Source organism: Fusarium poae, chromosome 3 (genome assembly GCF_019609905.1).
Source record: "Fusarium poae strain DAOMC 252244 chromosome 3, whole genome shotgun sequence".
NCBI lineage: Eukaryota > Fungi > Ascomycota > Sordariomycetes > Hypocreales > Nectriaceae > Fusarium > Fusarium poae.
The window spans coordinates 3,479,165-3,501,981 of NC_058401.1; the positions used below are offsets into that span (position 1 = coordinate 3,479,165).

The 22,817-nt window shown below is 49.6% G+C and overlaps 7 protein-coding genes across 7 annotated transcripts; 1 reads left to right on the forward strand and 6 right to left on the reverse strand.

Annotated features, from left to right (window-relative positions):
• Nucleotides 1–60: 60 nt before the first annotated feature.
• Nucleotides 61–4,092, reverse strand: FPOAC1_008544 (uncharacterized protein; the record flags this gene model as incomplete). The annotated part of the gene is made up of 2 exons (XM_044852985.1): nucleotides 61–3,645; nucleotides 3,694–4,092. 2 exons carry the CDS (start codon nucleotides 4,090–4,092, stop codon nucleotides 61–63), a joined length of 3,984 nt encoding a protein of 1,327 aa, XP_044705655.1.
• A 700-nt stretch (nucleotides 4,093–4,792) lies between these two features.
• On the reverse strand, nucleotides 4,793–6,940 carry FPOAC1_008545 (uncharacterized protein; the record flags this gene model as incomplete). The annotated part of the gene is made up of 2 exons (XM_044852986.1): nucleotides 4,793–6,498; nucleotides 6,637–6,940. 2 exons carry the CDS (start codon nucleotides 6,938–6,940, stop codon nucleotides 4,793–4,795), a joined length of 2,010 nt encoding a protein of 669 aa, XP_044705656.1.
• A 1,835-nt stretch (nucleotides 6,941–8,775) lies between these two features.
• Nucleotides 8,776–10,347, reverse strand: RVB1 (RuvB ATP-dependent DNA helicase pontin; the record flags this gene model as incomplete). The annotated part of the gene is made up of 4 exons (XM_044852987.1): nucleotides 8,776–8,908; nucleotides 8,988–9,319; nucleotides 9,381–10,148; nucleotides 10,204–10,347. The coding sequence occupies 4 exons, from the start codon at nucleotides 10,345–10,347 to the stop codon at nucleotides 8,776–8,778; spliced, it is 1,377 nt and encodes a 458-aa protein (XP_044705657.1).
• Nucleotides 10,348–11,669: 1,322 nt separating this feature from the next.
• FPOAC1_008547 (uncharacterized protein) lies at nucleotides 11,670–15,691 on the forward strand (the record flags this gene model as incomplete). Its single annotated transcript, XM_044852988.1, has 3 exons — nucleotides 11,670–15,062; nucleotides 15,113–15,522; nucleotides 15,574–15,691. The coding sequence occupies 3 exons, from the start codon at nucleotides 11,670–11,672 to the stop codon at nucleotides 15,689–15,691; spliced, it is 3,921 nt and encodes a 1,306-aa protein (XP_044705658.1).
• A 178-nt stretch (nucleotides 15,692–15,869) lies between these two features.
• On the reverse strand, nucleotides 15,870–17,177 carry FPOAC1_008548 (uncharacterized protein; the record flags this gene model as incomplete). The annotated part of the gene is made up of 1 exon (XM_044852989.1): nucleotides 15,870–17,177. The coding sequence occupies one exon, from the start codon at nucleotides 17,175–17,177 to the stop codon at nucleotides 15,870–15,872; it is 1,308 nt and encodes a 435-aa protein (XP_044705659.1).
• Nucleotides 17,178–17,601: 424 nt separating this feature from the next.
• On the reverse strand, nucleotides 17,602–18,723 carry FPOAC1_008549 (uncharacterized protein; the record flags this gene model as incomplete). Its single annotated transcript, XM_044852990.1, has 2 exons — nucleotides 17,602–18,312; nucleotides 18,364–18,723. 2 exons carry the CDS (start codon nucleotides 18,721–18,723, stop codon nucleotides 17,602–17,604), a joined length of 1,071 nt encoding a protein of 356 aa, XP_044705660.1.
• Nucleotides 18,724–19,226: 503 nt separating this feature from the next.
• Nucleotides 19,227–21,569, reverse strand: FPOAC1_008550 (uncharacterized protein; the record flags this gene model as incomplete). The annotated part of the gene is made up of 2 exons (XM_044852991.1): nucleotides 19,227–19,406; nucleotides 19,455–21,569. The coding sequence occupies 2 exons, from the start codon at nucleotides 21,567–21,569 to the stop codon at nucleotides 19,227–19,229; spliced, it is 2,295 nt and encodes a 764-aa protein (XP_044705661.1).
• Between the last annotated feature and the right edge of the window lie 1,248 nt (nucleotides 21,570–22,817).

Below are 22,817 nucleotides of genomic sequence, written 5' to 3' on the forward strand. Positions count from 1 at the left end.
AAAACTATTGAAACCAATAAATTCACCAACAAAAGGGGTATGTAGTAATTCTATGACCAATCATACAGCCAAACGGCCCTGCAGAGCCTCCCACTCAGAAGATCCCACGATTTGAACCTCGCGTCCCGATCCAGGGACAATCTTTCCATTAGCACCAGGCAGCTTGATACGCAGACGAGCTGCTGCGGGTGCCCTCTTTCTCTTCTCGACGTTGGCCGTCTGGCCCTGAAGGACCTGGGCCTTCTTGAGAACCGACTCTTGCCAGGCTCCCCAAGCGGCATAGTCTTCCATCTGCTTGGCAGCATGGTACTGTGGTGTTGATCGAGCAGGCTTCCAAGAAAGCTTGTCTTTGGGCAGGGTGGAGAAGTCGTACATCGATGCTGAGGATGCCATCTTGACAAGCTCACCAAGTACATCCTTGCCCTCAGTGGCAATCATGTTTCGGCGCTGCTCGGTGACAGAAGTAGGCTTCTTGAGTGGTTCAGCCAGCCACTCGTACTTGTGCTGCTCTGATGTGCGAGCGCGGCGGTTATCTTCACGCAAGTATCGGACTGCTGATTGGAGACTCTCGATGTCCTTCTTGAGGGCGTCCATTTCGCGTGCTGTGGCAACCGCGCGTTCTTGACCAGCCTTAGCACCAGCAGCATCGGCACCATCAGCATAAGCACGACTATCGCTGGCAATCTTCTTCCATTTGTCGCGCTCTGATTCAAGGTTCTTGAGTTCACGGTCTTGCTTCTCGATGTCCTCCTTGAGACCTCCAATTTCTTGACCGGAAGCCTCAAGCTCTTCCTGTAGCTTGGCAATGCGGTCAATGTTGGCCTGAGCGTCACGCATTCTAGACTCGAGGGTCTCAATCTTGAGAACAGCAGTGCTGAGATGCTCGTCACGCTGGGCGATCGTGCGACGAGCCTCGCTGTGTTCCTCCTTGAGACGGCGAAGCTCCTCTTCGGCATCAACGGGAATGGTCTTGAGAGCCTTGAGTTCTTGAGACCGCAATCGCCAGGGAGCAGTAGCAACATCGAATTCTTGAACCTGGTCAAGGTCGGTGGCGAGTGATGCCAGATCTGAGATTTGGGTGGTGACATCCCGCAGCTTGGATAGGTATGTAGAGAAGATATCCGACTCGCTTGAGGTGCACACTGAGAGAACAGTCTTGTGAACGGTAGACTGGACCTCCGTATACGTGAAGGGCTCAGTTCGGCCTTCGTCAGCATGGAACAGGTTGTGGAGGCCAAGACCAATTTGTCGTGCCAGATTAGCAAGCTCCTTGGTCGCCTCACAGCATTCGTCAAAGGCCTCATTAGTATCAGGTAACAAGGACAGAGATCGAGTTCTTAAGTCCTGGAGAGCTCGTACAGCCTTGGCAGCGATAACCTTGGCACCTCGAGTGTTTGTAATTACAGCCTCAGACTTCTTGGAAAAGTGCTGCGCAAGCTCCTCATCGTCACCCTCTGTGGGAACCACGCGTTGGACAAGACCTCGAAGGGTGTTGAAGGCAACGGCCGCAGAGTCAAGATGGCTCTGCATGACGTTGGCCTTCATGTGGATATCATCGGCATAGTTGGCCAAGCTGTTTGAGATGTGTACCTCTCCGAGATGAGAAAGAAGGGCGATAGTGCGGTGAAGTTCATCAGCGCATGTCTTCTCCTTCAGGTCATCCCGACGCAAACCATCGATCCAAACGTTGAGAGCGCGCTCAACAGGTTCAAGTTCGTGCAAAGCGTTCTGGTACTTGGAGAATTGTTCGATGGTGCAATGTGTCATGTCGTTGACAAAGCGATCACACATATTGGACACCCAGACAAGCTTGTCTGAAGCATCGCAACCAGCAAACACATCGTCCTCATGTCCAGGATGGGGCTGTCCGTTGAGTCGCTCTCGGATGAAGCTGTTGAGTAGGTTCGCCTTGAAGGCTACACGACGGAACCGAAGCAGGGAAAGGACAGAATCTTGATCCTCCTTGTAGGTGTCTGGGAGGAAGAGCTTCAGGATCTCCAAGTGCTGCTCGGCTTCCTGTGCTTCCAATCGTCGGAGCTCAAGATCAATTGTCTTGACTTGTGCCTTGGATGCTGAGATCTGCAGCTTCATGTTGAGATCCATCATGGCGCGAGATCGGTCGTTGAGCTTCTCTGACTCGCCCTCGGTGACAGCCTGGGAGGCTCTCATATCATCCAAGTCGCTCTGTAGACTCGTGACCAACTCCCGGAATCGTGAAAGAGTGTACTCCATATCCTCTAGTGCTTCTTCTTGCTGGCCCGCTCGTCGAGCCTGCTCAGCAATGACACTATCCTTGAAATCCATTTCTTCCTGCATCTCTTTCTCATTCTGCACATGGTTAATCTCCAGCTCATCATTGATTTCCTTCAGGCTCTCAAGATCGTCAATGACAGCCTTTAGCTCTTCGATCTGCTCAGACATGCTCATGTTTCGCTCTGTCAGATCTTCAATCATATCTTCAGCACCAAGTGCGGTGTCAAGTTGTTGGCGTAGGTCTTCGACCGCAGTCTCCGACTGTTCAAGCTTTTCTCGACAGACGGAAAATTCCTCCTTCATGGTGCTGAACTCCTTCAGATCATCCTCCAATCCCGAGATTTGGTCTCTCAATTCCTCTTCGGAGGCTTGAGTAAGATCGCGCAGTCGTAACAATGCTTCTCGTAATCGTTCATTTGTTCGTTCCATTTGCAACCAGCCAGTACTCGCTCGGTCCTCGGGGGTCATTCCTTTGCTGTATTCTTCGTTCTCTTCCTTCAGCACTTCGACTTCTAGTTCCATCTCTTCCGCCTTTTCCTTGAGAGCGTCTAATTCAGCTCTCAGAACCTCTGCCGTTTCCTCTGCCATCTCGCGATCGAGAGTGGCTAGTTCTAATATGCTCTCATGCTCTTGCTGAAACTCTTCGATGGACTCTAGTCGCATTTCCGCTTCTCTCAACAGCTTCTTCAACTCGGCATTCTCTTGCTGCTGAGGTTGATACTTTTGTTGCAGTTTTTGTATGACGCTTTCGAATTTGTCCCTCTCATTTTGCACTGTTTCGAGTTGCTTTAACTTGTCCCGATCCTCAGCCCGCTTGCGTTCCAAAACCTTTAACTTAGCCTTGAGGTCCTCAATTTCTCGACTTGCCGCCGTGCTTGCGGCAGGACGTGGTGCACCAGTCGTGCTAGTCGCCGAGGGCTTCCGGGATGTGGGCGGTGTAGATTGTCGTGATGCCGGTCCTGCTGTAAGTTTCTCGAGGGCCTTTGTTCTTGCTTGAACTGGGCTTCTGGGTTGTGGTGAAAGAATATCTCCATTGTCTTTGGGGGGAGGCGAAATAACATCTTCTCTATCTGAGGAACCCCTTCGTGCTTGAGAATCGATAGATGTTCGTCTAGCAGCGGACCCTGGACGTGACGGTGCCGTCAATGACATGCGACTGCTAGTGGTCCTTGTCGGCGCTGCTCCAGGTCTTGAGATCGTTGAAGATGTGGATGGTTGTCTTGTTGTTCGAGCGATAGGTGGTGGAGGGCCCATAGATGTACGACCTCCTCCAACTGAAGCGCGCGGCTTCGCTCCTACCGATGGGGCACGCGCGCCCGAGGGTGTTCCTGTCCGAGAGATTGTAGTACTCGAGGTGCCACTCAGTTGCTTCGTAGGGGACTTTGTGGGGGACTTGTCGAGCGTTAGCTTTCAACTGAGTAAGTATACAGCAGAACCTACCCTTGTGAGACTCGTCGGCCGGGCCGCTCTAGGGACCGGACTCGGACTGGGAGCATTCAGGCTCTTTCTCCTACCCAAGCCTGCATCTCCCGCCGCGCTTGACGCCCTTCCCGAAGCTGGGTTGTAGCTACTCGGCCTTGAGGGCTTTCGAGCTGGTGGTTTCGGTGTTGGGGCTTGCGCTATAATAGTGGCCATCACAGGCTTGACAAACATGCCATAGCCCATGGGGCAATCGAAGTAACGCTCTCCCTGGACGCTGCCATCGTTTTTACCCGTCTTCTCCTCCAATTCGACGCCTATCCACTCGCCGACCTGAAAGTGTGTAGCTCCAGCGAAGCGGACAATGGCTTTACGGCCATCGTTGAGCTGGACAGTCTGCCCAGGCTTGAAATCTGGCATTATGATATATTGTCGAAATCGTGGGGCATCGTGCCGGCGCCGCTATTATAAAGTTCTTGTCGCGGTGTCGTTGACCTTGCCGTTGTTGTTGCGGGTCTGTTATGTACGGTATGGAAGTCTCCTGAGTCGCGTATTGATTAGAGGGGACCTCTAGCTGTTAACGTAGCGTCAGGTCCCTCAAGTCGGGGGCGCGTTTACCTTCGGATAAATTGCTTTGGCGGCAATCATTCCCGGCGGTTAGCGATCCATTCAGGTACGTACCGTGTATGCAGGGGTAGCGAAACTCTCAATCCACTGGCTTACAGGGGGGGGGCCAATAACTTCAACCATCATCACTTGTAAGACGTCAGATGTAGGACAAAGCTTCACGATTTCTTTATTCTCAAGTTCTGTTGGTTGCTACATTTTTATGTTAGCTCGAATCACCCCAAACTTAGTTTCTAATAAACAATCACCGTTAGGAACCGTTTGATCAAACACTATGACTTTATTGACACCGCCAACTCCAGTCCCCTCCCTGAATACCTAATTCCGATATTGAGGAATGTGGTATTAAAATAAAGCAAATTGTTGGTTCCCCCTTGTACCTTGACAATCTAAGAATATGTTTTGTGATGTTACTAATACGACTTGAACAATAAGTGATCCATCCAGCCTATTCATGCCAACTCCAAAACACCAAACTATCGCGCTACAATCATTATGTCTTGTCGCGACTCTCACGGAAGCTGCCGCCTCTTACCCACTCGACCACTTCAAAGGCTAAGCGTCTCTCAGTGGCCTCATCTATGTCCTTGCCCACAGCGATTCTGGCAGTCATAAGCCCATCCTTTATTTCGACTGATCCAAGTTGAACAATCTCCTCCTCCAGACTAGGCTTCACGTACACCACAAGGTCAGGACCTATAGTGCCACGCCAAAGAGTAGCCATCCATTGCCAATGGTCGACAGGTGCGTACGAGTCAGATATGGGCACTGTACAGGCAAATTCGTCCGAAAGAGTGAGGCTGAACCCTTCCTTGATCAGTGCCACAGGTGTCTTTGTCTTTGCGCCATCGTCTCGGCTCCCCTTGGAGGCATTGTCCTCGTCCATAGAGCCACGCCGAGAAACTGGGGACTCGGACTCCCTCTCCTTCTCTCCCTTGGAACTGGTCGGCGACCCGGTGCGGCCGGTAATGTGCTTTACCATCTCTCGTGACTTTCTGTGCCAATGAATCATGGTTTCGAAACATGATGCCAATTGGGTTTCGGGCTCCAGTGATTCTTCTTCGCTTCGAGAACCCCGTCGCCCAGTGCTTGACTCGTCATCCAGCTCCTTGCCCCATGTCTTGAGTGACACCTCGTTAGATAGTAAGAGGGTTCTCTCAACCAGGGACGCAACCTGCTTCAACAGTCGCGGCTTTGGACCCTCAATCGCAATCACAGCACCTCGCTTCTCGGCCCCCTTGCTGTCAGGTTCGATAGCGCCAATCGCGGTGTGGTTGATCTTGGAAAGGACCACCAGCTTGCGAGTGAATGGGATAGACATAACCATAGCCTCGACGCTTCTAGCTTGGGGATCCCGAGGATGAGAGATCCCAAGCCCAGTAACTGGGGTTTGCAACTGGCGAATGTCAACTTCTGGTGCTGTGGTGGGCGACATTGGTCCAGCAGTCTGCAGAGGAGGGAGCCGCAGAGACTCATCGTAGGGGTTTCGACCGCGGTATTCTTGGTCAGACCATGATCCTCCAGCTGCAGGTCGCGGAGGGGGAGGCATTGGACCAGACTTTGATCGAGGAAAGTGCGGCTCAGGGAGGGGAGTAACGGGATATGGCCGTGGGTGAGCCGCGCCCATCGACATTGCTCGTGCTCCAGGTGAAGATACAGCGTGGTAGCCACCAGTTGAGTTGAAACGGCGCCTCTTCATCTCTGGAGTCTCGGGCTCATAGTCGTCCATATCTCGGTACGCAGGTCGCTGCAGTGGAAGACGCTGTCTCATAACAGGCAAGTTACCATAACTTCCACGGCGAGCCGCCTCTGCTTCGTCACCTCGTAGTCCTGGTGTGTATGGATACGGGATAGCTTTGTCTTCTGGTGTTGAAAATGTTGGAAACGGGGTAGAAGGTGTTTGGGGAGTCACAATGCAACGCAGGTTACATCTAGGGCACCGGCCAGAGTCGTCTCCTGACAGAGAGCCAGATCTGAGCCCCTGAGCCTTGTTTCCACGTCTAGGTTGGTAACGATAGTCAGGGTACTGTCTTTGATGGCGTTGCTTTTCTTCGTCTGCCAGACTCTTCCAGTTGTCTTTGACTTCTTGAGGCTCGTCTTTCCACTGCTCCCCGATGATCTTTGAGATGTCAGGGTTAGATAGATTAGGGTTCCTGGCAACAACCTGAGCTTGATGATGCTGACGATATAGTATGAATGCTACACATGTCGTGTTAGTAAACATAAAACATGAACAGACAGGAGTTTGTATGAAAGTGGTGCTGACACTATCCACAAACTTCATACAATCAACATCGCGATGATGGTATGAACTCAACAAAGAAAGATGCAACTCACCATTTCGAGGTCTAGGAATCTTTGGTACTGGAGCGCAGAGACAAATATCTCTTGTCCCTTCACTACTGGCCATGCTGGTAGGCGTGCTCAACTGGAGCCTCTCAAGTCGACCGTAACTTGCATCAACAGTGTTGATGGAAGCAGCACGTTTTCTACTCAGACCAGAAGTGCGAGGACTAGGTGAGTCCGGAGTATCAGGCAAGGCACGAAACCGGGGTCTGCCGTAGTCATCAGAACCCATGGGGGAGGAGTGGGCCGGGGTCATAGCCTGGGACGGCGTAACCAAAGAGATGACCTGTGTCATTTTTGCTTTCATTGGGGGCTGTCTGTATATGACAAACTAACGGGAAGAAAGCAAGTCAAGGTACCTGTCGATTGGGGATATGCTGGCCTTGTGCACCTGGTGGCGTCTAGTGATGTCGAACAAGCAGAAAGCTGATATAAAATGAGATGAGATGAAACGAGAGTTGATATAACGAACGGATAGCCCCAAGCAGAGGGCAGATTATATGAAGTAATGAGGCAAAAGCCCCCGTTGACACGATGATGCTCCTTGTTCAAGAAGATAATTTCGTCTTCTTTTTTCCCTCTTTTAGCTCAAAGAATATGGGTAAACAGTCAGTTCTCGTCGTGTTGGGAGCGTAGTCTGTGCAGTGTGCCAAGCTCTTTGTGTGTTGACGGCAGCCCATTCAGTAGCCTCCAGAGAACAATGAAACTGCACCGGTGCCTTCTCTGGATTCCTTTCACGGCCTAAACTTGGAAAATTAGGCGCGCTTTCATTATCGTTTGCTCTCTTTGATCTGTCTCGTCTCGTCTCCTCTTCTTTTCTTTTCTTTTCTTTTCTTATCACTTCACAGCCCTGCTCTTGCGGAAAATGCTGTTTTTTTCCTTTCTCTCTTCGTTTGATCCAAGCTCTTCCCCACGGTGTTCCCTCTGCCGAAATCGGAATAAATTAAATGTTCTGATGAGCGAGTGGATAGCGCAAAACACCCATGCATGTTCCGGTATTCTGCTGTTTGGTTTGAAGCTTGTCCTGCGTTTGATCTGTCGGCAACTCTTTCCGCAGCCACTCATCCACTAGGAATCATACACGGTAGCAGGGAACAAGGTATATCCCACAGTCGATTGCGGTACCTGGTAGAGTAGGACGAAGAAAGAGACAGGGTCTCTTAGTGAGTGAAAGAAAGTGAATGTGTGAGTGCCAATGTGATAGGACCCAACGAAACGGGACAGCAGACAAGAAACGCACAAAGGGAATCATTACCCACGGGCTTTGCCATGATATATCACCTTTCCTCCCTTTTCTCCCTGGTTAATCTTTTTGTCTTCATTTGTGAAGCACGTCCTGTCATTATGATGTGAGCGAATACCGTCTACGCAGGCCCGGGCACTCACTCACTCTCTTCCTTGCCCCTTGTCTAACCCCAGCCTCTTTTTAACAATGCTATAATATGCCTGCTATCCTGTCCTGTGATGTGATATGCTATGCAATACCGGAATGTGGACTGTGTCTGGTCTTGGTCTGGGTCTGGAATGCTTAGGAGACTGAAACAAAGACAATGCCGTCGCCGAAATGATATGCGGTGCACGTGATGGGCAAACTGATATGTAACCCTTGTAGCTAACCCAATACAGAATCTGGACCAACAATTCAAGGCTTAGAGACGGCAGCTGAAATGAGATGGGATTGGTGACGCGGGATTGCTGCGGGTGTGTCCTCCAGTCCCATCCGACATCTTCCTTGGCCTGTCGTGAAAGATCAAAGGGCTTGTGGGAGGGGTCACTTTGTTGTTTGATCTGAGTCTGAGTCTGAATCTAGGATTAGTTAGCATAGCATAGCATAGCATAGCATAATAGGCGGGTAATGCAAGGGAGACTTGCTCAAAGGGAGCTAAAACGAGGCAGGGGTTTGCAAATGGCATTCTCGTAAACGATGCAGTCAATGTGAGCCAGCCCGACGCCAAACCTCTGTAGTAGTATTCCATGGTTCCCTATCAAGTACACAATAGCTAGAGGTCAGGTATTTTCCCATCTACCGTAGCCCTCTTTAAAAATAGTAATTATGACACGTCTTCCCACGCACCCAGCGCCTTTCAGACCGAAAATTCAGCTTCCTCCGACTTTTTAGCCGTTTCCATTTTACGCGAGGTATTCTCGTCCGGCTTCGCTACTAAGAAGGGCGGCGCTTCGATTCGCATCAAGGAACAGGTCCTCGCACTCAGCAACATCCTGCACATCGATTTGCGAGCGGCCGTTTGCCTTGGCAAGAATGCTGTTTCTTCAGTCAGTCATCATGTCTCAAATCAACGCAACCCAGGGTCTCCCCTTTCGCCATAATGACTTGAACTTACCTCGCAGGGGTTAGGAGCTGCAGACAATACCGCAGGCTGATACGGACACCGTGTTCAGAGATCTTGTCAATGGCAGCATCTGACACTGAGACACCCTCGGTTGTCGATCGTATCCGTACAATACGCTTAATTTCCTCTGCTTCATAAGGCGTTGTGGGGATGATGAGCATTCGTGCGAGAAAGTCAGATGGGATTCCGTGGGCTGCAACAATGTCGTCGGTGCCTCTGATGGTGCACATTCCCCGGTTGGAAGCCAAAACCACAATGGGGGCGATGGGCGATTCGAGAGCTCTGTTCAGGTAAGTGAAGCACTCCACATCAAGCATGTGCGCCTATCAAGCATATCGGTCAGCTATACATTTTCGGGTAAGACAAGAGAGGTGGAAGTTTTACCTCATCAATGAACAAAACACCAGGGACAAGCTCAGCGACACCCTGGTCGATGTACTTGCTGACCACTTTGTTGATCTCGCCACGCAGCTTGTCCGTAATCTCCGTCATCTTAGGCTTCATCAACTGGCCCATCATGCTCATAATATCTTGGCCACCTTGGGGGCGAGAATTGGCCACATCCAAGTCGTGCAGAGTAACATCCTGCACGATTTCCTTCTTCTTGTGCACCTCACCCTTGGGAATGGGCACATACTCTTCCGCCTCGAGATCGAATTCCGTAGCGTAAGCGTCAGATCGTCCAACTCGTTTGCAGGCGCCGGTGTTCGCTTCGATATAGATAACATCGCCGACTGTGACTCTCTCCTTCTGGATCGCCTCGTAGATACTAGGATCGAGGCGAAGCTTCTTTTGTCCCTTTGCGCTCTTGAGTCCGATCAGCAACGTGCTGATGGTCTTGCCGTAACCGCCTAGAGGGTTTTCAGCCTCCTCGGGTGTGAGTTCTGTGACCTCTCCTTCATACACCTCCTTCGTCTCTCGGACTTTGAGGCCAATGGCTCTTCGGAAGTTCTCCATCAACATCTCGGTCTTTTTCACTTCGGTCGAGTAGATTTCGCTGCCGACGATAGGGCAGAATGGGATCTTGGTGCCCAGCTCTTGACTGATGGCGAGCGCCAAAGCTGTCTTTCCGGTTCCAGGACCTCCTGCGAGCAGAACACCTCGGCCAGCCATCTTCTGGGCTCGAATCAAGTCCACAACGACGCCACAGGACTAAATACAGATACGTAAGCATTGATTGGTGAAATTCGCATGTTGCGATCCTTACCTCGCGCGCGCCTGCTTGGCCAACAAAACCGGCCGCCTGCTTCTCTGCATATCCATCTGCTTTCAAGCCCAAGCCCTTGATGTGAGTATGGGCAGCCGTACGGTTGTCTCGCTTGTTGCCCTTGACCTCGCTGATTTGGACCATGGTGCCGACGGGTGCCGAATCGATCGACTGATGTGTAGTATTATATCGGTTTTATCGGCGCGGTGGTTCAGTTTATAGAAGGATGGTTTTTCTTGCGGGGTCGTTGAGTATAATGGTGATGGTTGGTGTCGCGAAAGCTTCTAAATATTTGCGACTGAAGCTGAGCCAACGAGCAGCTCTCAATACCAGGCGCGTTCGCGCTATGACGATCACGTGCAAATTTCCTCCGTGGTTACCCTGTAGTGACTGTTATCTTTCTGCAGGTAGGTATGTAAATATCGGAATCTTTATAATATTGGAACTTAATGTTTAATAGTATTTGATAGTTATTGTTTTTTTCCATGTGCTAAGTACTTTTGATATTTCTTTGTATTTAAACTGTGGCAGAACAATGAGTTGTGATGCTCTGAGAATCCTAAGACATGTAGTTCTTATGCTGTATTGTTTCACCCTTGGATGTCACCATTTGTCACAAGATGATAAGGGTCACCATTTATTTCTGATATTGGGTAAAAAGACAATAAAAATCAAATGCATTACAGCTCAACAAACTGTCGGCTTAATCCAAACTGCCGTATTACTATTATATTTTACGACTTTTAGATGTTGTCCAGGCTGCCAGGATAGCTAGCGGCAGCTTCCACGTAATCGGTCAGGAACGGGCATCTGTGTTAGCTACCGCCACGCCCCACTATGCTACTTGCAGGTACCTCATCCAATAGGCATCTGCCGTACTTGAAGAGGTACCTACCTGAACCTCTAACTGGTAGTGGGACACTTTGGAAGGTTGCGCCTCCCAAATGACGCTTAACTATAGCGCACTCAGGCTGCGACAATGGTAATGCGCTGCTCGGTCTTGAAATGATCTGTCCCCTTAGAGCCAAGCAACGAGTCACCTTTTCTCAACGAACAAATACCTGCTGTACAAAAAGAAACAATCATTTGGATTCTATTCCACTACTTACGACACCCATCAACCGTACGAGTTTGCCGGCGAGACGACCGACCCATGGATCCCTTTGCGACTTTGACCCTGAAATAAATGCGACACAGATAAGATACTCCATACCAAAGATTGACGACCGCCAACGACACATAGGCGAATAATAGAGAGACATAATCACATTCTCATATCCAACAACAAGAACAAAGGAGTAGGGTCTTAAAAGACGACAAATACGAACCAAAAGAAAATTATAGCTCTGTTGCATTACCGCCACAGCATGTCTGAGGAGCACTGCTAGCTTTCCATCTCCCATAACTTCACCACTTTCACACAACATCTATTCTGTACCTCCCTATCAGCAGGAGCGTAGCCAGGGATGCCGCCCTCACAACAGTATCGACCTTCCGACCCACCCGATTCGCCTGCGAATGACTCCGACTCCGACTCCGATCTCGATCTCGATATCCAGGAGCTCGACCCAATATCAACCACACCATCCCCAAGGGCTAATAAAGAGCATCCTTCCACCGAGCCCGAGACTTCGCGGATAGCCCTTAGAAACCTGCGTATGGGTGGACTGCGGCGTGCTGGAAAGCGGAATCGGGGATATGGGGATCTTGGCCGGGACAGAGATGGAAACGACGAGCACTCGCAGGCATTGCTGGGCGACCGTAACAGCACCACGCCCCAATGGTCAGAAGGAAGTGGCTACAATGAAGATGACCAGCCATTACTGGGAGGCCAGCCTTCACAAGGCCGCAGGTCTATCAACTCGGATAGAGTCTCCTCACGGATACGACTTCCTAGTTTCATGTCAAATTCCAAGAAACCAGACCTGAACGACACGGAGGACCGAGAAGATGATGACCCCTCTTCATCCCGCCATGTTGCCGTGGGCTCAACTCAGCCCGTACGCTTTCCGAACAATATTATCTCGAACGCCAAGTACACCGCCTTGACATTCCTCCCAATCACTCTCTACAACGAATTCTCCTTCTTCTTTAATATGTACTTCCTACTCGTGGCACTATCGCAGGCGATACCTGCCTTGAGAATCGGTTATCTACTCACATACATCGCTCCGCTGGCATTTGTGCTTTGTATCACCATGGGAAAGGAGGCGTTTGACGATATTGCTCGGCGGCGAAGAGATACTGAAGCTAACTCGGAGGAATACAAAGTCATTGTCTTCCAGGATGCCGATTTAACGCAGACCCCAATTCGCCAGAGAAAACTGCTCAAGTCAGAGGTGTTGCAGAAGCATTCAAGAAAGAAATCCAAAGGCGCACGAGAGAACCTCTCTGATATCCTGGAAGAGGAGAATGTTGAGGCGCCACCCCCATCTTCACGAGCGGTTGAGGTCAGTCGCAAGTCTAAGGACTTAAAGGTCGGCGACGTCCTCAAACTTACAAAGGGCCAACGTGTACCCGCTGATGTTGTCATATTGAAATGCTTATCTTCAGAAGCACCCGCGCCTGCACCCATTCCCGAGGAACCTGCGGAAGAAGAGACGTTGTTAGCATTCGATAGCGAGGAACCGCAAGGAAAAGGGAAACAGCCTGCAGAAGTAGCCCCAGAGCAAGAGGCGGAAAGTGGACCAGGAGGCGAGACCTTTATCAGAACCGACCAGCTGGATGGTGAGACGGACTGGAAGCTCCGACTTGCTTCACCACTCACACAAAACCTACCGACTGAAGAGTTCGTCCGTCTTCGTGTTACTGGTGGAAAGCCAGACAGAAAGGTCAACGAGTTTCTGGGTACGATTGAGCTGGTCGAGTCACGGAAGGATGCTCTAGCACATAATGCAACGATAGGGGAGTCTGATGGATCTCATACGGCTGCTCTGTCGATTGACAACACGGCATGGGCTAACACTGTCATCGCCTCCCAAGCCACGACCCTGGCTGTCATCATGTACACTGGTCCTCAGACACGTTCCGCCCTTTCTACAGCCCCTTCTCGTTCCAAGACTGGCCTGCTGGAATATGAGATCAATTCGTTGACCAAGATACTGTGTGCATTGACATTGGCTCTCTCAATTATTCTTGTCGCGCTTGAGGGTTTCGGTAATACCAAGGACAATGTTTGGTATGTCAAGATCATGAGATTCTTGGTTCTATTCTCTACTATTGTTCCCATCAGTCTTCGTGTCAACCTTGACATGGGCAAAAGCGCTTATTCTTGGTTCATTCAACGCGACCCCGGCATGCCTGGAGCAGTCGTTCGAACAAGTACCATCCCTGAAGATCTTGGCCGCATTGAATATCTACTCAGTGATAAGACTGGCACATTGACCCAGAACGAGATGGAGATGAAGAAAATACATGTTGGAACGGTGTCTTACGCAAACGAAGCAATGGATGAAGTATCGGCATATGTCAAGCAAGGCTTTTATGTCCCACCATCGACAGATCATGCCTCCCAGAACATGCTCATCACCCCTTCATCTACGTATTCCAGCTCTACAAATACTGGCACGACACGCACAAGACGTGAGATTGGCACTCGTGTTCGTGATGTCGTGCTCGCTCTTGCTCTTTGTCACAATGTCACGCCTACTGTTGATATCGAGGATGGTAAAGAGGTTACTGGATATCAAGCATCTTCGCCTGACGAGATCGCTATCGTCAAATGGACAGAGTCCGTTGGTCTGAGACTTGTGTACCGTGATCGCAAGAGCATGATATTGGAATACGCAAACAACAAAAGGCCAGTGGTTCGCGTGCGGATTCTTGATGTCTTCCCTTTCACTTCTGAAGGAAAACGTATGGGTATCATCGTCCACTTCCACGAGGATGTCAGTATTAAAAACCCTAGCCTGTCAAGTGGTGAGATCTGGTTCTTCCAGAAAGGTGCTGACACGGTCATGAGCTCTATCGTTGCATCAAACGATTGGCTTGATGAAGAGACTGCCAACATGGCACGTGAAGGATTGCGTACGCTTGTTGTTGGTCGCAAGAAACTCTCATATAGCCAGTATCAGGAATTCTCTTCTCGATACCAAACAGCATCGCTTTCTATCAGCGGACGCGATGCTGGCATGCAACGTGTGGTATCTCATTATCTTGAAAACGAGCTTGAACTCATCGGCGTCACCGGTGTCGAAGACAAGCTCCAGAAAGATGTCAAACCCTCCCTGGAGCTTCTTCGCAATGCTGGTATCAAGATCTGGATGTTGACTGGTGACAAGGTAGAGACTGCTAGATGTGTGGCGGTTAGCTCCAAGCTTGTGGCGCGTGGTCAATACATCTATACGGTTTCGAAGCTCACGAAGAAGGATAATGCTCAAGAACATCTTGACTTTCTCCGAAGCAAGACGGATGCTTGTCTGCTCGTGGATGGCGAAAGCCTGGCCCTCTTTCTCACTCACTTTCGTCTCGAATTCATCTCTATCGCTGTTCAGCTACCTACTGTTGTTGCCTGCCGTTGTTCGCCAAACCAAAAGGCCGAGGTTGCTAAGCTCATCCGCGAGTACACAAAGAAACGTGTGTGCTGTATCGGTGATGGTGGCAACGATGTTTCCATGATTCAAGCTGCTGATGTTGGTGTTGGCATTGTTGGCAAGGAAGGTCGACAGGCCAGTTTGGCAGCCGACTTTTCGATCGAGCAGTTTTGTCACCTGGTCAAGCTCTTGGTCTGGCATGGTCGTAACAGTTACAAGCGAAGCGCTAAACTTGCGCAATTTGTTATCCACCGTGGTCTGATCATTGCAGTATGCCAAACTATGTACAGTATCGCCATCAAGTTTGAACCTGAGGGTTTGTACAAGGTAAGTTCTATTTCGTTGTGTTATTTTATTCGCGCGGCTAACATCTGTAGGACTGGCTCCTTGTCGGCTATGCCACTGTTTACACTGCAGCCCCTGTCCTATCACTTGTGCTCGACAAAGATGTTGACGAAAACCTTGCCAACCTTTACCCCGAGCTTTACAAGGAGCTCACAACTGGACGCTCGCTCTCATACAGAACCTTCTTTGTCTGGGTTTTGGTGTCTATCTACCAAGGCGGGATGATTCAGGGCTTGTCACAGATTCTCACAGAAGTTGATGGCCCCAAAATGGTTGCTGTCAGTTATACTGTCCTTGTCCTCAACGAACTTCTCATGGTGGCCATCGAAATCACCACCTGGCATCCCATCATGATCATCAGCATAATTGGCACTTTCCTTTTGTATATTGGTTCCATACCGTTCTTGGGCGGATACTTTGACCTCGAGTTCTTGATAACTTGGTGAGTTGCCTCTGTTCCATCTTCAGCTACAACTTACTAACGTCATTGTAGGGGATTTGTTTGGCGCGTACTAGCCATCGGCGCTATTTCCCTGATACCACCATACGCTGGCAAGTTGATTAGGAGGACAATGAAGCCTCCGTCGTACAGGAAAGTTCAGAATCATTGAGTCGTCATGTCGTGGGCTTGGAGTTTTGTGTTGGCGTTGGATGATCACGTAGACGGCACCACTGTTACCACTAGTATTACGGGTTTTGTTTGTACCATCCATACATAGATGACGTCTATACCTTTTGATGCGTGCTTCCAATCTTACAAGAAATTATACATGGGTTTTCTACAGTGGCTCACATCTTGAGAACCAACCAGTCCCTTGCCAAAGCAGGGTTTTGCCTTTGCAAGTGGCCAGCTACTCCCGCGATTGGCCCTTGTGTTTGTTGGCCCCCTAGCCAAATCTTGGGTCCGGCATAATGCTCGATGAACCCATCTGGGCCAGAAACGATAAACAGATTCTTTCCAGGTCTGGTTCCTTGAGGCAGTTCGCAGACACATCCAGGTCCCTCAGGCAGCGCGAACTCAGAGGCGTGGACGTGCATTGCCTGGTCGTGGAATCGGCAGCCCGCATTAAAGGAAGCCACAGTTCCAGGCGAAGTGGTAATAGTGCCGTTGATGTCCTTGTCCTGGAAACGAGTTCCCTCCTCGTCAATAACGACCTGGATTCTCAGACGATCACCATGAGTCTTCTTGAGATCCTGTAACCGTTGAGTCACAGGGCTAGGATTCTCAACCTCGAGACCCAATGCTGTTGGCTTCTTTTCCTGCCAGAACTTCCACGGCGATGAGCGCGGGGGAGCACTATTTTGAACCTCCTCTCGCTTCCTCACAGCCCAAAGCAAATCAACACTTGAAGTCTCATTCGCTTCCAACACGGCTTTGGCTGCTTGAATACCAGGAACAACACCTGTTCCACCGGCAAGAAAGACAAGGCGGGAGTGCTCTCCCAACCGCTCAGCAAGTTCAAAGCCCACATGAGGACCACGCAGGAAAACATCATCACCAACCCGTCTTCGGCCTAGATAATTCGACATTTCTCCATCGCCTACAGTGCGGATGTAGAAGCGCAGCGCTCCATCTGTCGGATCCTCGCTGGATAGTGGTGGGAGAGGCGTGTAGTGTCGCGAGATTTGCACCTCGGGCTGCTTAAACTCAACAGACCAGAGAGGGTTCTTCCATCGACTATCTGAAGAGTTGAGATAGGGAAAGGAAGGATTCGGTGTGCGAGGCACAGCGGTTATGACGAAAGAGGTTTTCGAGATGGCCTCGCGGGCTGTGATGGCGTAAGGAACGAATGTTATGTCATTGAGAGTATTCGGTCGAGAGGGTGGTGTAAGAAGATAATAGCCACCGCTCACGAGAACTATTCCAACGAATATCAACGAGGGGAATATTCGTGCTTGAAGAGGAATGGAAAGGTTTGGCTTGTGAGAGGCGTATCTTTGGGCTGATGCGACGCATAGGTTTGGTGATGATTTGAGAGTCCTGGTTTGTGAAGCAGGTATTTGCCTATGAAATTGGCCGAACCGAGCAAGAGTTCCGCCGGCATATGCTCCAGTTCGTGATATACCTGGGAGTATCTTTGCTGCAGCTATCATCATGTTGAGTCTAGAATGAAAGCCCAGTTTTGCTCAGCGATTATTTTCGCGCAATTAAGAAAATCTGATGTTCAGATTCAAATGAGAGGAAGCCGAAAAGTAACGTCATAAATATGTGTTTTTGGCAAGTTTATATATTCCTTATGGCCGAGCCGTCATCGAACATCGAAAGGCTTCTTGAGATTCTTGTTACAAAAAGTCAAGATGAATTTCTGAACTGGGTCACGTGGGTCCTTGAACCGCCTCAACCATTGACATCGTCATTGATGAGCACAACTCCTGAACTAAAGATAGGGATATTATGTGTCTTATAACTTGATAGATGCAATCAAGTATAAAACTAGTTGATACAGTCTATCGTATATCTACAATATCTGGGTATCCAGCGCCCATAATCTATCCATCTATGCATAACGCTATCTTACACTTATATCCTCAGCATCTTTCGCTGAGCATCGATTCCTCCCCTAAACATATCCGCAACCACGTTTCCCTTCAAGATAGTCTCTTTTACGATACCCTCCACATTCTCGGGATCTACCCTTCCATACCATATCCCATGTCCAGCCAACGGATGCGGCTCACTACCCATCTTTAGATCAGGAGGTAGATATATGATAACATTGCCTGCAAACTTGTGCCCACCAATATGGCTGATCATACCAATTCTTGCTGCAGTCTTTTCCTTACCAGCCTCGCCTTGTATTCTCTGCGTGTCATTGAGGCTGACCTGCACAGGCCCATGCAGAACATCAAAACCCTCCTTCTCCAACTTCTCCTCAAATTCGGTTGCTAGGACAGGAGCCATGATGCCACAGCGCGCATCGCGACCAGTGTGTCCGCATATCAGCACCAAAACATCGCGGACATCTTGGACTCCGGGGAGAAGTCCCTGGTAACCCTCTTTGCGCGTCAGACGGTCTCGATGTACAGGCGAGAGGCCGTCGTGCATGGGGTGAAGCTTTTCAGGGAGTAAAAACCCCTTGGCCAGAGCTTCTACACTGTCGAATGACACCCGAGGGAGGAATGGGATGTATTTGAAGCTTGGTAGTAGATAGGCAGACGTTGTCTGGAGTTGAGGACGTGGTGATGTAGAGCTAGGAAACGAAGAGTTGAGAACAGAAATATTATGAAATGGCTGAAATGAGTTAGCAAGATGGTTCACACGTAGCGCAAAGAAGACACCAACATCACTATAAGTTCCACCTCGACCAAACAGCTCCTTGAGGTCCGCAGCAAGACAGTCACCATCATTGTCATCCTCTATCCTTGACGGCCAGTCTGCATTTCCAGTACACACAAGCACATGTTCTGCATACCCAGCGATTGCACCTTTGAGAGGCCCCTCACGATCTAGAGGCAGATCGTCAGGCATCTTTGGGGACTCGGCACAACCACATGTTGGCTCTGGACATGTTGGAACAGTGTTGAATGGCGGCGGAGGTGGAGGTCGTGTTTGTCTAGTGCTTTGGGCGTATGCTCTTCGAGGTATGAGAGATAACCTGGAGATGTATCTCTGTGTGAGGTTTATTGACGACCGCCAAGACATGATAGAAATATGGCAAAATGAGATTGTGGTTGTGTATCTCGTGAGTGAAACTTTGCTATTAAATCCGCGAGTGACTAAATAAGAAGACGAATAGACCGAATATCGCGGCCGGGGTATTACTATATATCATCATCGTTTTTCCAGAGACCCCTAAGATATTAATCCCCCACTTTCCGGAAGACTCGGCCCCCCACGTTTAACAGTCAATAACATGCAATGAATAACCAAAACTTGGACTATAAAGTTGAGAATGAATGATTTATGTCGCTGAAAAAGCATGTCTTGTATAACGAAACTCGAGACTAAACTGGCTAATACCCTCCAACCCAACTCCCATCACTAACCCGTTCAAAATGCTGCGTACAATCTATTCAATAACACCGCAATGCAAGTTAAATATGCAATGAAACCCTATTCAAAACACTGTTATACCAAGCCTTGCGGCTCTCTCACCTCTCGGCACATACTCCACACCATATACTGACAATGAACTAGTCAAAGTCTTAGAATCCCGGTGCGCCCTTCTGGTCGCAGTATCCCGGATGTTTAGGATCAGCGGTGGCCCAGCTCATCGCAGTAAGAGTTGTCGCATAGGCCATCGCGACGAACCCAAAGATACAAAGCGCAATATCAGCTACTCTCCAAAACTTCGTACGGGCAATGGCCTTGTAGTGAAGCATAGGCTGAGAAGGTTAGCGAAGTACACACAAACGGTAATTGTTTTCACTTACAGGATAGATAAAGACGAGAGGGATGCAAGCAAAGTTACCAACAAGCGCAACGAACTTGTCCAGGTGGTCGGCTCCGAGCCAAGCAATGGATGCGCACAGCATCACAACAAAGAAACGGAAAACATTCTTTTGCCACTTGACCCAAGGGTTGTACTTGCCACTGCGAGTGAAAAGCTCTGTCTCGGCAATACGGATAGCAGGGAAGATCTGCAGCGGCGTAGACAGCAAGATAGCAACAGAGTACAGAAACTGAACACCGTTGACCATCTTGTTATCCTGAGGCAGGTTGAGCAGTACGACAGTCTCAGTGTGAGATCCATATGCGGCATATGAGATGGCACCCATGCCGATGAAAAGGACTGTGATGATGATCATGACAATGAGAAGAACGCGAGGGAATTTTTCCGGATGTCTCATCGACTCTTGGACAGGAATGATGAGACCGATTCCTTCAAAGGTGAAGATAGCAGTTCCGATAAACAAAGTCCAGTCCTTCTTGTTGAACATGATGATGTCGGCAATACCGTTTTGGTTGAGGGTCAAGATATCGTAGTAAAGAAGATAAGCCAAACCAATCAGAATGAAGGCGTCTGCGACCAGAGCAGTAAATGCCAGCTTTCCAATGTCTCGCAAAAGAGCAAAAGGCAGGAATATGATCATCTGGATAAGGATGAGCCACTGAATGCTGATGGAAGATTTGCAATCGGAAACAGCCCGCACGAAAGCCTGCAAGTTGGCAGCCGTAAAGACAGTATATGCCGCTACGAAACCGATTTGACTGATGACAATGGAGCTGAGAATAAGAGTACGCATTTTCTTGCCATACAAGGCACCACCCAGATCACCAAAAGAACCGCCGATCTTGAGCTGTGTCTTGACGAGAAGCACGAAACAGTAGTAACTCAGGGCAGCGACTCCGAAAAGGATCAGGTTACTAAAGAGCATACCTCCGTTGAGGTACGCACGGGGCAGGAAGAGGACACCAGTACCAACAAACGACTTGAGAAGCAGCAAAGCGGCGTTCATGGGACTGTTGTTACCACTACCACCACGAACCTTGCGCTTACGTCGGCGTCTTGACGGTGTCAACAGGGCACTATCTTCCATAGGCTCTCGCTCATCGTCGGAATTGTATTCGTCGGTATCTTCTCCAGATGAGAAGTACTCGTTCGGTCCAAGGTTTTCATCATCCTCTTCAAGCTCTTCACCGGCGAAGTGCCCATAGATGGACAAAAACTCGAGGAAACTCGAAGTGAACAATCTTTGCTGACCGGGTGCTGGGGAGTTGTGACCATCCTCGAGATGACCATGGGGACCAGGGCTTTGAACAGACCGGCGAAGATGGTTTCTTCGGAAGCCACCAGGGACCTTTATCGAGTTGATGTCGAGTACTTCGGCTTCAGGCTCGGGTCGTCCGAGATCGAAACTCTTGCTGCGGTTGTATTTCGCTCTTGCCTCTGCTTGCTCAGTCCACTTGTAGATGCCTCGGGTGACATCACCTCCTTGTAGGCGCAAACTAGAGAATTCGTCGTCATTCAAACCAGCACCGCCAATATCGGCTGGCTGCTTGCCCTTTGTGTTGCCTTGGATCGAGGACTCTTCTGAAGTCGGGTTCTCGTCAGTAGGCTGAACCAGATGGCGCTTGACGATCTCAGGGTCCTCGTAAGGCGCACTAGTACCCAGCGCATTCTGAGAGCGTGAATTGAAAGAACCATAGTTTGTCGGTGTCCCCGGGTTTCGAGCGCCCAGAAGAGGAGATTGTGAGCGAATCGGAGGAGTACTGACACGAGCAGCAGGAGTACCATGTCGTGGGGGAGACTGGCCCAGAGAGTTGGAAAGAGCGGCAGCAAGAGCAGAAACACCAGGACCTTGCATACTGGTGCCAGTGCCAGGCAGTTGGCTCAGATCCTCAAGATTCTCGGTACGCGAAGCAGCATCGGGTCGAGGAGTACCTCCCACAGGAGGTGTAGTTCCAAACTGGCTGGGAATGGGAGAAGCCAGACGCGCCGTCAAATCTGCTCGAGGAACCGAGGCGGAAATCGATCGGGGTCGGAAGCTCGAGGGCGACGAGGACCTAGGAGGTTGATCCGATGGGGTTCTTGACGGGGAAGCCATCTTGTACTCGATTGAGAGTGGGACAAGCCTTATCGCATAGTATGTACAGCGTTGACAATGATAGTTCCGTGTCGCGCAGGACGGTGTTGACGCAAGGTGCGAGTCGCTATATAGATGCCTAGCAACAAAACAAGACGTCTGTGATAAGATAGCTGAAGAAGTAATCAAACAGCAAGAAAAAAGAATGACGACAAAAGGAGAAACAGTCTCGGGGACGGAGATTATATTAAGAAGTCACGAGTGGTCGGATGACGGATTCGATTCAATTGAGTCAGTCGTACTGGAATTTCTGTTTGGAGAAAGAGGATTGGGTTGGATTGGAAAGATAAGGGCTTGTGCATGCTCTGGGCCTGCAGGCTGTTGCCAGTCGCCAGCTGCCCTGAACGGTGAAGCTTAGACGCAGGCAGGGAAAGCCCAGGCTCTGGGGTCTAGGTCTGGTGACTTAGTAAGGTTAAGGGCAGTTGCCGAGGCGGAGCTAGGCTATTAGTGGAGGACTTGAGTGTAGACACTAAACAATAAAGTAACCTATAAATATTTCTAGGTGGAAATATATATCTGTAGACACGTTGAAATAGAAATCTAATGGAGGTTCCATCTACAACATTATCCTTATCTCTCTGTTTGAGGGTTTTGGTATTACGACCTACCATCTCGGGCTTACAACCGTTGACTCGCTTATGAGTATGTAACGTGTCAGAATGCTGGTATCTTGATGATAGTGATCGACGTCTTGTTGTCTGCATATGTTTTACTGAGGCACAAAATCAATACCATGTACCATGGTAGGTATTGGAAGATAACGACGGAGCTGCAGACAAGACATGTTTATGTATGCTTACGTGCTGCATGATACAATGCAATGCCCAGAAATATTACTCAGCTTGCTTGACTTAGATCCTGCACCTCCAAACGATGATCGTTTTTTGGCTTTAACCCGTCCTGCCTGTCAGTTGGTGCGGCGGAGCGGGCACGTTTCTCCAGTCACGCTCTGTGGGGGCGTCACGACCCTTTTGAATCGAAGGTCAGATGAATGAAGCGCATGTTTAACATGTGAAGTGATGCCGGTATTTAAATATATCTCGACTAGAGGATCTCGATCTGTATCTCGTTCTTGGTGTTGCACTAAAATCACCAGATCTGGTTTATCCCGTACTTGTTTACTACAGGTATCCAGTATCATCCATACCATCTTGTGAACATAGCGTCCACTCCGCCTGCTCCGCTCTGAAGTGACAGAGGAGAGGAGAC